Source organism: Podarcis bocagei (genome assembly GCF_964188305.1).
Source record: "Podarcis bocagei genome assembly, chromosome: 14".
NCBI lineage: Eukaryota > Metazoa > Chordata > Lepidosauria > Squamata > Lacertidae > Podarcis > Podarcis bocagei.
In genome coordinates this window covers 14,742,484-14,758,069 of record NC_138139.1, presented here as the reverse complement: position 1 = coordinate 14,758,069, position 15,586 = coordinate 14,742,484, and the positions used below count along the sequence as shown (strand labels likewise).

General features: G+C 42.9%; 2 protein-coding genes across 2 annotated transcripts in view; both read right to left on the bottom strand.

The window, feature by feature from the left end:
• SQOR (sulfide quinone oxidoreductase) overlaps positions 1 to 156 on the bottom strand; it is a 37,337-nt gene extending 37,181 nt beyond the window's left edge. Inside the window, exon 1 of the mRNA XM_081170059.1 lies at positions 6 to 156. The gene's annotated coding sequence lies outside the window, so the exon portion shown is untranslated. The remainder of the gene's footprint in view (positions 1 to 5) is intronic.
• A 2,704-nt stretch (positions 157 to 2,860) lies between these two features.
• Positions 2,861 to 9,620, bottom strand: BLOC1S6 (biogenesis of lysosomal organelles complex 1 subunit 6). The gene is made up of 5 exons (XM_081170106.1): positions 9,448 to 9,620; positions 7,630 to 7,774; positions 7,107 to 7,194; positions 5,929 to 6,015; positions 2,861 to 4,494 (listed from the first exon to the last, which is right to left on the bottom strand). The coding sequence occupies exons 1-5, from the start codon at positions 9,509 to 9,511 to the stop codon at positions 4,375 to 4,377; spliced, it is 504 nt and encodes a 167-aa protein (XP_081026232.1). The 5' UTR covers positions 9,512 to 9,620; the 3' UTR covers positions 2,861 to 4,374.
• Positions 9,621 to 15,586: the final 5,966 nt, after the last annotated feature.

Below are 15,586 nucleotides of genomic sequence, written 5' to 3'. Positions count from 1 at the left end.
CTCACCGGCCAGAGAGAGAGAAACCGACCTCCCAGTTCTGCTCTCCCTAATTTCAGAGCTGATGGCCGATGGCTGCGCAGCCTCCGCCCGCCTGTTGCGCAAGAGCTGCTCTTTCGCCTATCAGAGGGAAGAGCCCGGAGGGGCCGGGCGGAGACCGGGGCTGAAGGCAAACAAACGCCGCTCCCTCTCGGGATCAACCTTGCGCCCCGGCATGATGTTTCCCTGCGCAATAAATTCTGGGCGCTCCAGAAACGCCGGTGCGCTTAGGTGATTTTAGACTCTGGACTGCATGGAGTTATCTGTAAACACACGCACCCTCTTTTATTGGCTGGCAATGGGTTGCACCCAACTCAGTTTTACTCAAGAGTAGGCCCATTGGAATTAATACAGTTCGCGTAGAATCGTGGAGTTGGAAGGGTCCCCGTGCGGTCATCTGGCCCAACCTGGTGCAAGGCAGGAAACACATACATATATATATGAATGGAAATGGTTTGTTGAATGTTTACAGATAAATTCTAAGCAGATGAAAACATTGGCAGGATTATTGTAATGACCTGCAGTTTTATAAGAGTATATATTTACAGAAGATGAATAAATGAGCAAACGAAGTTAATTTGGATATGCAGAAGATATTAAAAATAATTTTAAGGAACCGCAGAAAGAGGGGGAAGTCAAGTTTTGAAATGTCAAAATGATGGTAAAATCCGTGAAATGTGCAGAATTAGAAAGGCGATGGCAAACCTAGACAACATCTTAAAAAGCAGAGACATCACCTTGCCAACAAAGGTCCGTATAGTAAAAGCCATGGTTTTCCCAGTAGTGATGTATGGAAGTGAGAGCTGGACCATAAAGAAGGCTGATCGCCGAAGAATTGATGCTTTTGAATTATGGTGCTGGAGGAGACTCTTGAGAGTCCCATGGACTGCAAGGAGATCAAACCTCTCCATTCTGAAGGAAATCAGCCCTGAGCGCTCACTGGAAGGACAGATCGTGAAGCTGAGGCTCCAATACTTTGGCCACCTCATGAGAAGGGAAGACTCCCTGGAAAAGACCCTGATGTTGGGAAAGATGGAGGGCACAAGGAGAAGGGGACGACAGAGAATGAGATGGTTGGATGGTGTTCTTGAAGCTACCAGCATGAGTTTGATCAAACTGCGGGAGGCAGTGGAGGACAGGAGTGCCTGGCGTGCTCTGGTCCATGGGGTCACGAAGAGTCAGACACGACTAAACGACTAAACAACATAAAATTGAAAATTATTAAATAAATAAATAAATAAATAAATAAGAGTACGGTATTTTGTAATGATTTACTTGATTTAGGGGGGCAGCCGCCCCCCCTGCCCCCCCTCTGGCTACGCCCATGGGAGGCAGCAGTTAGGAGTTAGAAGTTGCAGTCTCTGCAACCACAGCAGGCACTGTGATTGTCCAGTGGCTTGACTTCATCCCTGGAGGTGCACTCCAATTTTATTTCTGAGTCAAGCTAGTGGTTTTTGCCCACAAGAGAATGCAGCCGTGCACCCCGAGCATGACTTTTGAGCTCTCCAATTTCAGCAGCAAAGGTTTTTTTTTTAAAAAAAAGGTAAAAGGACCCCTGGATGGTTAAGTCCAATCAAAGGCGACTATGGGATTGTGGGCCTCATCTCGCTTTCAGGCCGAGGGAGCCGGCGTTTGTCCACAGACAGCTTTCCGGGTCATGTGGCCAGCATGACTAAACCGCTTCTGGTGCAGTGGGAGACCATGATGGAAACCAGAGTGCATGGAAATGCCGTTTACCTTCCCGCCGCAGTGGTACCTATTTATCTACTTGCACCAGCGTGCTTTCGAACGGCTAGGTTGGCAGGAGCTGGGACAGAGCAACAGGAGCTCACCACCATTGAGCGGATTCGAACCACGAAATTCCGATCGACAAGCCCTTGGCGATTTAGACCACCCTGTGCGAAGCTAAAATCTGAATACCCCCCCCCCCTCTCATGCTCTGCTCTGCAGCATTGTTTTGGCGCCCCTGCAGTGTGGCACCCAGTGCGCTGCCTTAAAACTGTCTCTAGTGGCATTGACACAGCAGAATCGCTTTCAAACGCAGGATTCGTGATCTTCCCCACTTCCGTAGGTGCCTTGCAGTGCAGAAGCTTGTTGTCATTATTTGCATGCTCAGGGCTTGTTGACCTTCTAAGGGCAGGGGTACTAGGGCTAAATTAATCCGTAAACTCAACATGTTTGTCTGGCCAACCTGCTCAAGGCTCACATCGTGTTAGGCAGTGATAACATATCAGTCTTGCTACAGCAGCATCTCCCTGGGCATCTGTGTACCAAGAAAATTCCCATGCCTGCAACTCCTGCCATTTGCAGGTGTGGGGGGGGTGTTCTTTCTGAAACCTTGGCAGGCTGCTGCCAGTCAGTGTGGACAGTACTGAGATAGGTCTAAACCACTGAGCCTGTGATTACTCTAGCACAAGTTCCTGCAAGTTTCCTTTCAGAATGTTTGAAAATGCATCATTTCACAAGTCTGATGAAAGTTCGCTTGTTCGCTCTTACAGAAAAAAAAGATGGAAAACATTCTCATAATAATAAGCAATTTTTTTAAAAAAAGTTAAAGACAAAGAAATTTGATATACTGGAGTTGGTTGAATTGTTTCTTTATTTTGTTCATATTGTGTCTTTATTTTTTTTCCATTTTATTGGAATTAATTAAGCTATATATATATATATAGATCTGCAATCTAATTTCATTTACATTTGATTACAAATAAGGTGTTTTAACAGGAGATACTCTGTCCCAAAACAAAAACAATAAAACCCTCCTGAACTTTAGAATTATATATATATATATATATATATATATATATATATATATATATATATGAGAAATAAGTGGAAACCACAGCATCTATCAGGTATTTTCGCCCACTGAGAAGTACGCAATTAAATTATTAAAGTATGCTTTTTATTATCTGCAACCAAGTCGGGTAACCCACTTTGGCCCCGAAGATTGTTTGAAATCCAGTCGGCCTTAGTTACAGCAGAGTCATTTTTTGCTCTTTCCATAATTTGAGTAGTTGAGGGCATAGAAACATGGACATAAAAATATATATATGTGAAACTGAAGTGATGCAATAAGGACTCAACACAGGGAGTTTTCCACTAGCTTTCTAGCAGTTTAGATGTCATCCTATTCTTTTGCCATATCTAGAAGATGTCATTGCAATGCATATTGAACAATTCTAAAACCACTTGCTATGGAGCACCACTAGGAAAGCTGGAACCAATGGTTATAATCTACAAGAACTTTCAAGGGGCTCCCTAGATATGTCTCTAATCCTTTCTAACCCTCTAGCCCTCTCCCTTAACCCCACCCCTAACCCTCCAACCATCACCCAGGCATCCCCAACCTGCGGCCCTCCAAATGTTTTGGCCTACAACCCCCCTGATTCCTAGCTAGCAGGACCAGTGTTCAGGGATGATGGGAATTGTAGTCCAAAACATCTGGAGGGCCGAAGGTTGGGGATGCCTGCGGCCTAACCCTCCAATCCTCTAAACGTGGGAGTTTAAATATGGAAGGGATGGGAAACTTTTGGCCCTGGAGATGCTGCTAGACTAGAACTCCCACCATCCCTGACTGTTTGTGTTGTGTTGATTAGGGCTTAAGGGAATTGTAGTATTACCACGTCTGTATCATCCACATTTTGCGATTTCAGCAGGAACCTGCAGCATATGCAGAGCCAAGAGTTGTGCCACGTAAACTTCACTCCCCAGTGAAATCAGTGTTATGCAAGAGCACTCATTTGCTGTGGGTTTTTACAGACACACTTTAATTCTGACATGATCGGAAGACGACATAATTGAATCTAAAAGCCTCACTTCGCCAGCAGTGCCTATTGTTCTCCGAGTTGAAATAAAACGGACAAGGTTGTCATGCGGGCTTCTCATTCCTAGTCGGTCTACAGCTGCCATGCTTATTTTGTACACGGCAACAGGAAAGGGAGAATCAACGAGCCAAGAATTGTAAACCAGACTTAAAGATTAAGCCTATAGTTAATGAGGTAGAGGTCAGCTATCAACAAAACATTCGTACATGGGGCAAGGATGCACCAACCTAAGACCATCTAAGATGTTGTTAAAGAATGCAATATTCTATTTGTGGGAAGTAAGAAAAGGGCTGACGCAGCAACGTTAAGCTGTATAGCGTTAATCGAAAAGGCATCTTGAGCTGCTGGTAAGCTCCCTGTTCCTGCTTTCCTGATTAGGAAATAGCAACCTGGAAACGCTAATACTGAACTAACAGACTTCTTGGCAAGGAAGAACATCAGGTTCATGGGCCTCCCCACCAAGTCCAGAGAATAGTGTAATTAGTTCGACAAGCCAATACATGTTCGGCTTTCATGTTCTTTTCGCAGGTTTGGCCGTTAACTGTTTCTCTCTTTCGAGCTCTTTTTCCCGTTGCTGCTCTCGTTCCAGTTCTTCTTTCTGCCTCTTTTGCTGGAGTTTGAGAGCTCTTCTCTGAAACGAAAAGCCAGAAAAAGAATGCGACTTTCCTGAAGCTGTAGAATTAGATTTGACAGCACAGCGGCAACGATACCCCGTCGTTATTTCTCCTGAGGTTTTCCGGAGAACTCCACCCCCCCCAAAAAAAAACACCAAGTGGGATTTGCAACATAATGTCACAGTGGATCCGACCTAAGAGAAGTGCTCCTGTTCAGGATTTTAGCCAGCCATTCGTTCTAAGCGTAGTATCCTGTTCTCTTCCCCACTCACACATTTTCCCCACTTGCTTTTCCAATTGACACTCAATACTGGATTCCATGGCTATTCAGTGTGCCCAGACAACATCAGGCTTTTTATAGGGGTGTGTGGAATGCTCCCTAAGTTGATACTTAGTCTTTCCGCAACCTCACAGGTACCTCCCAAAGACGCCGATGACAATACAGTCGTACCTTGGAAGACGAATGGAATCCGTTCCAGAAGTCTATTCAACTTCCAAAACATTCGGAAACCAAAGCACAGCTTCTGATTGGCTGCAGGAAGCTCCTGCAGCCAATCGGAAGCCGCGCCGGACATTCAGCTTCCGAAAATCATTTGAAAACCGGAACACTCACTTCCGGGTTTTGATTGTTTGGGAGCCAATTTGTTCAGGAGCCAAGGCGTTTGTTCAAGATCCAAGGTATGATTGTACCTTCTTTTTATTTTCCAGCAGCCTTGCTTTTATTCTTTTTCTACCAGTCCTCACCACCTGAGTCTGCTATTACAGGGAGTGCTGTTGGTCTATCTAAGGAAAAATTATGTGCAACACACACAAACAATTCAAATAATTCTATAAAAAACCTGTTAATAGATTCTGTATTTATATTTACATACACTCCTACCCATACAGCAATTGAAACAACACTTATGAGTAGCCAATATATAGACTGAATATTTAGCTTATGTATGAATAAAAGATAAATTCATCATTAGGTAGCATCTATAGTTAATTTTAATACAGCCCATGTATGCTTACTTGTAGGGAAGTGATGCTTGCTTGCTGGTAAGCAAGCAGAGGAGTGTCACCTTCATTCATTAGAGACCTAAATCTGAGATGTACAACTGGATATTATGTATATTAACAAAGAAGTAAGTGTCACTAAGTATAGATGATTGCAGCCCAAACATACTAACAAGATTGCAATATCATAATATTATGGTAACTACTCTTCGGTAGCCTGATGAATTCTCCTCATGGTAGCATTAATGGTACTAGGGATTCTGCTGTACACAAACTTTTCATTAGAAAGATAACTACTTCAAAAACTGGAAAATTAAGAAAATGCTAGTTCCCAATAGAAACATAAAGCAAAAGCAGAGGATGAAGATCAAACTTGATCTGCAAGACCTCAAAGAACAAAGAAATAAGCAGTACTCTTTAACATTTGTTAGTCAAAGTGAAACAAGACTCACTTTCAACTTTGATGTTTTCTCATGCAGCAGCAGCATCTCTTTCCTAATGTTTACCAGCTTGTTGTGATAGTACTTTGCTTCTGAAAACTTGAGAGAGCGACAACAAAAAAGCAAGAATTCAGTAGAACATATAACTTCAACATCAGCAACTCACTGCCTGAAGTTACTGAAATAAGTGAAAAGTTGTGATATATAATTAAATTCCACTGTCTCAGTGAGAGTTACTTTCAAGTAAACCTGCATGATTGGGATGTATGATGCTAGAATGTGCTAAAAATGGGAGCTAGTATTTTTCCATCTATTTTAAAAGGTCGTACCACATCAAGAGCTACTCCTGAAGCCCATGCAATGTTCACTTAAAGCACTGTTTTAAGTATATTGAAATATCTTACTGCAACCCAGCTGCCAACCTCAAAAACCTTTCCAAGTCACTCTTATCATGACCCAAGCACTTCATTCCCTGGATTCTATGCAGAGTTGATTTCAGTAGTCTTAGGTATGACTAACTCTGCATAAGATCAAGCAAACAAGACTGACCTGCACTCTCATTTATGTATGTTTGCTCAAAAGTAAGTCTCACAGTGTGTGATGGGGAGGACAGTGGTACCTCAGTTCCCAACCGCCGAAAACCCGGAAGTAAGTGTTCAGGTTCTTGAACGTTTTTCAGAAGCCAAACATCCGATGCGGCTGTCGGCTATTGTTTCTGGGCGCCTGCACCAATCAGAAGCTGTGCATTGGTTTTCCAACATTTCAGAAGTCAAACAGACTTCTGGAACGGGCTAAGTTTGGCACTTTTGTTTTTGCTATTTATTTTGCGTTTTTGAGGCTTTTTCGGTTCACTTGTTTTTGTGACTGTTTGGAAATTGTGTGTGAATTATTCAGCTACTGAATGACTGTGTGACTGGGGAAATGGATAAAAGCCCCTCATCCAAACAATGACACTCATCAGTGCAGGTAAGAAAAAAAATTAATTTTAATTTTTATCATCTACAGTACTATCTTATTTATTTTATAGTACAGTGCATTGGTTATTGCTTTTATTTTATATCCTGTGTTTAGGTTTCTCCACGTAGCATAGATTTTCTCAAAATATAAGATTCCATTTGTAGTGTTTTTGTACAAACACAACCTTTAAAACTGAGGGAAAAGCAAGCAGTTATCTGACAGAACACACTTACCAGCACATTGATATCAAGAACAGAATTGCATTCTTTAAACTTTGAGATTTCTTGCTGCAGAGTTTCTAGTAGTACTTCTTGGTTCTGTCTGAAAGAAGAACGCAATAGTTTACACATATTTCACAATAAAACCACGTATTCAATTACATGGTGCCTCGCAAGACGAAAATAATTCGTTCCGCGAGTCTTTTCGTCTTGTGATGTTTTTCGTCTTGCGAAGCACAGTCCGTCACAACTGCACCTCTTCAAGCGGCTTTAAAAAAAAAGCGCAAGACGTTTTCGTCTTGCGAAGCAAGCCCATAGGGAAATTCGTCTAGCGAAGCAACGCAAAACCGAAAAACCCTTTCGTCTAGCGAGTTTTTCGTCTTGCGGGGCACCACTGTACAGAATTTAGTGAAGAGCAAATGCTGCCTGCCAGAAGAGTCAAATATAAAAGGAAACTTACTCTTTTCTTACAAACAATCTACAATATTTAGCATTTGAAAGAAAGAAAAAGAAATGTGCATTTTGATTGTTTACATACGTTAGCTCTTTTAAGGAGAGTTTTGATCGTTGTAGATCAGGTAAATAATGTGAAATCAGCCCTTCTGTTAGCTGCTCCACAGCTTTCTTGTCTATAACAGTGAAGTCTTCTATTAATCCTTCATCGGGAGAATTATCGTTAGAATCTGTAACAGATGTCATACATTTTTATCAAATGTGTGCACACAAATATTAATTATGAAAATACAAAATTAAAAACCCCAATGAATAAGCATACAAAATACAACCACATAACAAGCAGTTAAAAACCCTAAACACTAAAGAGCAGAGTAATGCAAGATCCCTGCTAAAATTACTTTTATGCTGTGGTGATCATTATTGGGTGATCTGAACATGCATAAATAAAGGCCACCTTATTTTCCACGTTTATCCAAGGTGAGAAAGCTCACCTTTCAATCTTCAGCCTGCAAATTCACCCACCCATCTCTTCAATTTTTGGCAGTGTTCCTGTGAAGTCGCACCGTACTCTTTTTGCCGCTTGCTAGAGTACGGTTGTGACTTTTATTTCATTGTTTCACCTTTTGTAAACTGCTTTTGAGTCTTAAAAACAAACAAACCAATCCAATCAAGAGGTGTATACACTTTTACCAAACAAACAAAGGTAAGCAGAACCTTTTAAAGCATGCTTTTTATCTGCAACCAAGTTGGGTAACCCATTTTGGTCCTCAAGCGTGTCCACCCCCATCATTCAGCCCGGACACTGAAGTCCAGCTCTGAGGTTCCTTTTGGCAGTTCCCTCCCTGTGATAAGTGAGGTTACAGGGAACCAGGCAGAGGGCCTTCTTGGTGGTGGCACCCGCCCTGTAGAATGCCCTCGCATCAGATGTCAAGGAAATAAACCACCATCTGACTTTCAGAAGGCATCTGAAGGCAGCCCTGTTTAGGGAAGTTTTTAATATTTGATGTTTTGTCATGTTTTTAATATTCTGTTGTGAGCCGCCCAGAGTAGCTGGGGAAATCCATCCAGGTGGGCGAGGTATAAACAATAAAATTATCATCATCATCATCATCATCATTATTAAATGCAATTGGCCTTGGTTACAGCAGAGTCATTTTTTTGCTCTTTCCCTAATTTGAGTAGTTGAGTACATGGAAACATGGACATAAAAAACCTCCATGTTACATTGAAATGAAGCAATAAGGACTCGACACATGGAGTTTTCCACTAGCTTTCTAGCAGTTCGGATGTTATCTTATTCTTTTGCCATATCTAGAAGATGTCATTGCAATGCAACAAACCAACGAAAACACATCCTTTGGAACAAAACCCCAAAACCCTGTGGCATCTTTCAAGGACTGAGGGGCTGCATCCCAACAAACAGTTATACTGAAGCAAGTCCTGTCGAGATTAATGGGACCCGAGTTAGCCAATAATAAAATACAATTATTGATGATGATGATATTTATACCCGCTAATCTGTCTAATAATAATAATAATAATAATAATAATAATAATAATATCATTATTTATACTCCGTCCTTCTGGCTGGATTTCTCTAGCCATGTCCCAGTTTTCAACAGGTCTACTCCGAGTAGGGCTAACGCCGGATGCAACCCCGTGATATTTTATTACGGACTTAATATACATTTCACGGCGTTTGATGGAAGCGAGCCGTTTTTTGCTGCGGTCCTGGAAGGCTTCAGCCGCACGATCCGCAGCTCTGTGATCTGTGGGCGGACTAGATGTCTTCCCAAACGGACCAAGAGCGAGCGGATCAAATCCGTTCAGACTTTGAGGGCCCCGCGAGGGGACCCCCGGGGGTCATCTAGCCCAACCCCGGCCGCCGAAGCCAACCTACCCAAAGCAGGGTCGTTTCGGGCCTGCAGAGCCGCCTCCACGTCCAGCGGGTCCGCCAGACTCATCGCTTCCTCCCTCGCGAAACAGACAGACAAGATATTTATTTTCGAGGGGAAGCCAAGGCAACGCCAGGCCCCGCCAAAGCCGGAAGTTGAAGTAGGCCTTCCGGTCAACAAGGCAGCCAGCCTCGACGCAGGAAGGAAGACGGGCGCCTGAGAACCATAGAGATAATAAAAGAAAAGGCTAGAGGCGAACAGCAATGTTGCTTTTTTTAAAAAATCTTTATTGAAAGTACATAATTTTAATGTATTTTTAATCTTTGTTGGAAGCCGCCCAGAGTGACTGGGGAGATCCAGCCAGATGGGCGGGGTACAAACAAACAAACTATTATTATTATTATTATTATTATTATTATTATTATTACTACTACTACTACTACTACTACTACTACTACTACTACTAGTGCGCCAAACATGGTGAGACGTAAATGAAAGAAAAAAAGAGAAACAGCACCATAGTATTCCACAAGTGGAGAAGAAGACAACAAAACAAAACCAGGCGACAAGAGTGTATACAGCTGGGGGGTGTGTGTGGAAATATCCACAGATAAATTTTATGGGGCAAACTTGGAGCCACCTCACAATGAAAGCAGAAGCTGCCAATTAAAAAGAAAACTATTCATGGTAACGCTAAAGGAGACCATAAGCAGTTGACTTTTGCTCCAAGTTTGATCTTTCCTGGTTTTTCAAAATACATCATGGTTATCCTTCTCCATCCAGATTATACACAAAAGAAATACTAAAGTGTTGGAAATGAAGTACAGTTGTATAATAAAGTATTGAGACTTCCCTCCACCTCAACATAGGTCCTCTACATCTCTGTATTAACTGCATATTGAATAATATCTAGTTTATATTTATCCATTATTTCCATAAGTTATGTCACATGCTGAGCAGTTGACTTTTGATCACATTTCCTCAAAACTGCCTTCCAGTTTTTTCAGAGCAATCCTAAATGATGTCAGGGAGAAAGTGCAACATGGCAGTTCTATTGCTTTGTACCAGCCAAGGCAGTAGGTACGGGGAATGTTGCTTTGCAATTTTTCACTATGCCAATTTCAGGGTCCCTAAGGGGATTTGCAGAGCTTTGTATGAAGCTGATCCAAAGCTTTTGGGTGACAAACCTTGAACCCTTTGGGGGCTTTCTGCTTGCTATTACTAGGGGGAGAATCACCTTCCTGGGCCCAGCTGCAGGATAAATTGGTTTATCCTGAATTTTAATTGATTTATCTGTTATAAGGGGTTGCCTGCCATCATTTTAAACCATTTTAACCAGCTTGATATGCACAAACCAGCAAGGCAAGTTATTCAAAGTATAAACATTATACCCTGACTGTGCATGAGTTGACTCCAATAGGCACAGCTTCAGTGATTGCTCCAAAAGCTAGTAATCCCATATTTCTTCAGAAAGAGTAGCCTGAGAAAAACAGAAGCACCCATATCCCTTGCTCTAGGATTGAAAACGTTTAATGAAGAGCAAGCTTTAAATGATGTAAATAATAAGAATGATGATGATATATTGAAACAAAGCCCCACCCTCTCCTGACATTGAATGGTTTTGGATTGGAATCAATTACACCAATCTGCATATTAATCTGTTTACCACACTTCTGTATATTGTGAAAAGGGAATTAGTTGTCAAATATTTTCTGGCCTTGCCTCCATGGAATGCAGAAATTGAATAAGTTAATAAGTGAAACGTGCAACCTTTCAAACAGCTAAAAACAGACCGTTTCACAGCCTTCAGAGATTTAAGAATGTATTGTCCAGAGGGTGGAGGAGGTCAGAGTGTTCATTCAGCAAAAATAGAAATCAAAATGAAGTAAACCAGGAATGTTAAACCTTAATTAAAACAAATTAAAACATTTCCAAAACATTTTTTTTCTTTTGCTGCTCTTAAATTTACAAGGTTAGCATCCAAATCCTGTGCATATTTACTTGGAAATGGGATCCACTTAGTTCAGTAGGACTTACTTCCCAGTTGCTTTGCTCTACTTGAGAGTAATGCTCATTGGATTGGATGGGATTACTCAACAAAACATGTATAAGACTGGACTATATGTTGGGCATAGGACCACAGCCTTGCTAGGAAGGAATGCGAACTTAATAGAAGGTAAGCACAATAGTGCTACTTTTGATCTGGGACAGAATTAAATTTGATTATTAGTACCTATTGGTGGCTATTAAAAAGGAAAAAAAAATATTTCACATCTTCTTTCTCTTTTAAGTTTCAACATGGTTTTGTTTTGGAGTATTTGGACAGTGGAACAAACCTCAGAGGTGGAACACATATGTTCCGTGCAGAAGATTCCTGGCTCAATCCCTGGTATTATCAGTTAAAGGAATAAGATAACAGGTTGCATGAAAGATCTCTGATTGACATTGTGCAGAGCCACTTCCACAGTTAGAGATGGGCTAGATTTGGGGTCACCAGCCTTTTTGCACCAATGGGCACATTGGGAACTTCAATGAAGTGCTCTGGGCGCCATTCACAAAAATGGCTGCTGCAGGGGTGTGGCATAAAAAGGGGTGTGGCATAACACAGACTGGACATCACATCACAAAGAGCAGAGAGAGAGAGAGATACAACCACAAAATGGTGTCCATGAGGAAAATGGCACCTACATCAGACACGACCACACTCACTCAAAGAGAGAATATCTTTGCACCTCTGCTCTGCTCATGCAGTCCTGGTGTCCAATGCCAGTGTGGGGTGGGAATCTTCAAGTAGGGTTGCCATATATCTGGAATTTCCCGGACATAGCTGGAATACAGCAGTTGATAGCACTGTCTGGGAAAATCCGGATGTATGGCAACCCATGTCACAAGAATTTCCTTAACGCAGATTTTTTTTAAAAAAGCTCTATAACTTTGCAAAAAACAACAACTTTGCCACAACTTTTTGAAATATGGCAACCCTATGTCCAGCGTCCATGGGATGCGGGTGGTGCTGTGGGTTAAACCACAGAGCCTAGGACTTGCCGATCAGAAGGTTGGCGGTTCGAATCCCCGCAACGGGGTGAGCTCCCGTTGCTCGGTCCCTGCTCCTGCCAACCTAGCAGTTTGAAAGCACGTCAAAGTGCAAGTAGATAAATAGGTACTGCTCCGGCGGGAAGGTAAACAGCGTTTCCGTGCGCTGCTCTGGTTCTCCAGAAGCGGCTTAGTCATGCTAGCCACATGACGGAAGCTGTACGCCGGCTGCCTCGGCCAATAAAGTGAGACGAGCGCCGCAACCCCAGAGTCAGCCACAACTGGACCTAATGGTCAGGGGTCCCTTTACGTCCAGCGTACGAGAGGCTGAGCGCGTGCAAACAGGAACTGAGCAGAACAACAGTCATTTTTTCATGTATTGTAGGACATTCTGTGGGTACCATGGTAGGTATTAATTGGTGAGCAGATTGGGGCAAATGGACAAAAAGTCTGATATGATTTAAGGCAGATCTATGTTCCAATACACCTAGTGACGTTAGTTTTGTATTCTTTGGCGATCACTCGTAGCCGAGTAAGATTGTCTTCCATGAACATGGTTTTAAAAGTCAGTCCGTAAGTGACTCTGGAGGCCAATTTTGGACCCACAGGTCCTTCTATAACAGAGAGGACATTGGTTCCCGGGGAGGAATTGATCATGGTGTGGATTTGCCAAGCGTGCCTTCCTCTTAGCACGTTTCTCCCTTGCGTTCTGAGTTTGAGTGTCTTATATGCCATGTTCCAAAGTTCAATTGTCTTTTACGACTGCCAAGTGGTTGCCCCACTGGGCGCGATAATTCAGTCAGGGAAAAAGGGAGGCAGACTATGTTTAGGGCACCTTTTCTAGCCCCTCCCACTTTTCGTGATGAGCAGAGTGGATCCTAAAAATGGCTGCTCAGTCATGGCTACAGCTGCCGAGCTGCTCAGCTGCCTCGTTCCTTGAGTCAGAACGACTGAATCTGTATCCACCACCCATGTGCCGGTTCATGACTAGGGGCTTCCAGATTTCACGGTCCTGCCCCCATTACCATTTGCCAATTGCCATGGGACTTTTGGGGTTTGGGCTGGGTTTTTGGAAGACGCCTGTGTGTGAATTTGTTTTATGTGTGTAGATCAGTGCACGCTGATCAATGCACAGTCTTCATAGTAGGGCTCTGTTCCAATGGCATGAGTAGTCACGACGAACCGGTAGATCCTATCTGCTGCAGCCTTCATCCGCCTTCACAGCCGTTGTAACATACTGCTTCTTATCATCTGCCTGTTCTGCCGTTGAGGACTTCTTGGATCATTCTTTGTCTAGCTCCTTCCCTTTGACCTTACCGCCTTGGGTAAGGTTGTTATATGGTCTCGGTGGCCGCTCCCAGTCACAAGTCTGGCTGCCGCATTCTGGATTAGTTGTAGTTTCCGGGTCACCTTCAAAGCTAGCCCCAAGTAGAGAGCATTGCAGTAGTCCAAGTGGGAGATTTAACTAGAGCATGCACCACTCTGGCAAGACAGTCTGCGGGCAGGTAGGGTTTCAGCCTGCATACCAGATGGATCTGGTAGACAGCTGTCCTGGACACAGAATTGCCCTGTGCCTCCATGGACAGCTGTGAGTACAAAATGACTCCCAGGCTGCGTACCTGGTCCTTCAGGGGCACAGTTACTCCATTCAGGACCAGGGATTCCCCCACACTCGCTCGCCCAGTCCCCCCAAAACAGTACTTCTGTCTTGTCAGGATTCAACCTCAATCTGTTAGCTGCCATCCATCCTCCAACCACCTCCTGACGCTCACACATAAGTCTTTGTGAATTAAAACCAGAACTTCTTGAATTGTGCTCAGAAATGTATAGGCTGTCAGAGCAGTTGGGCCAGAACAGGTGTGCTATAAGGTGATGCTCTGACCCTAGCTATTAATTTGGCTCCTAAATTTTACACTAGCTGCAGCTGCAGCTTTTCTCCGCCTACCTAAATCTGTTAATAATCTTCTGCACAACTTTAAAAGATACAGGAACCCCTTTTTCCCCTTTAGCATAAGGATGGGCTGAAAAAGGGAAGGGAAGCAACAAACTTGTTTGAATATAAGCAGATTTGCTCAGTGCCAAGATAGGAGAGCTTGTTTACTGTTTTGAGTTCTGCAGGAAAGGCAAGAAAGAAACAGGCATCACCTGTTGATTTTCTGCCTAACATATAGCTCTTGAAGGTGCAGAATGTCTGCCCATAAGAAGGTGGTAACACTTTGCTAAGCCTAGGAAGCCACAGCATTTAGCAAAGCAAAGAATCCCGATGCAAGCCAGAATGACTGCTGTTAATCACGCTGTGAGCAATTTAAAAGGTATCTACGGCGAGGATTTTGTACTGTTATGTCAGCACTTTTTCATTGCAGAGTATTGCTTTGTCCAATCTTCTTAAAAGCACTGTAAAATTTGCACTTCTGCTAATGACCAAATGACCACCTCAAGCATTTTGCTATTCTGGTTTTTGTGGTTGAAAGATAAAGCTGCTGGTTATGTACAATGTGACTTTTTTGTGCTCTACAAAGAACAGCAGATTTTCCGTTTGCGTAGGGTAGTGTCCTTGCTTCTCATGAGAAATGATTAACAGTTTTGTTAAACATTTGGTGGGAAGCGGCATGGAGCACAACCGAGGTTTCTTGGTGATGGTCTAGCAAGTTGTACTGTCAGTGCAGAATGCCAATTGACACATCTTGTAAGAACTATAATTAATATAAGGCAAGATTTACTTCCAAACCCCATTGATTTCAGTGAGAGTAAAGTATATAGATGTTTAAAAGCACATTTCCAAAAAAATCCAGAGTCCTTCTGGTTGGGGATAATTCAGAGGGAAATTCCCAGTTGTCAAAAAAGACTACAGTGGTACCTTGGGTTAAGTACTTAATTCGTTCCGGAGGTCCGTACTTAACCTGAAACTGTTCTTAACCTGAAGCACCACTTTAGCTCCTCCTGCTGCGCCGCCGGAGCACGTTTTCTGTTCTCATCCTGAAGCAAAGTTCTTAACCTGAAGCACTATTTCTGGGTTAGCGGAGTCTGTAACCTGAAGCGTATGTAACCTGAAGTGTATGTAACCTGAGGTACCACTGTATTTATGTATACTACAGGGGTCCCTTTACCTTT

What these genes read in the sequence shown, in the direction of transcription:
- BLOC1S6 (XM_081170106.1), bottom strand. Translation starts at nt 9,511, where the DNA reads ATGAGTCTGGCGGACCCGCTGGACGTGGAGGCGGCTCTGCAGGCCCGA. An exon ending in CCGAAACGACCCTGCTTTGG is followed by an intron (nt 7,775 to 9,447) that starts GTAGGTTGGCTT and finishes CATCTGTTACAG; the next exon opens with ATTCTAACGATAATTCTCCC. An exon ending in CTCTCCTTAAAAGAGCTAAC is followed by an intron (nt 7,195 to 7,629) that starts GTATGTAAACAA and finishes TTCTTCTTTCAG; the next exon opens with ACAGAACCAAGAAGTACTAC.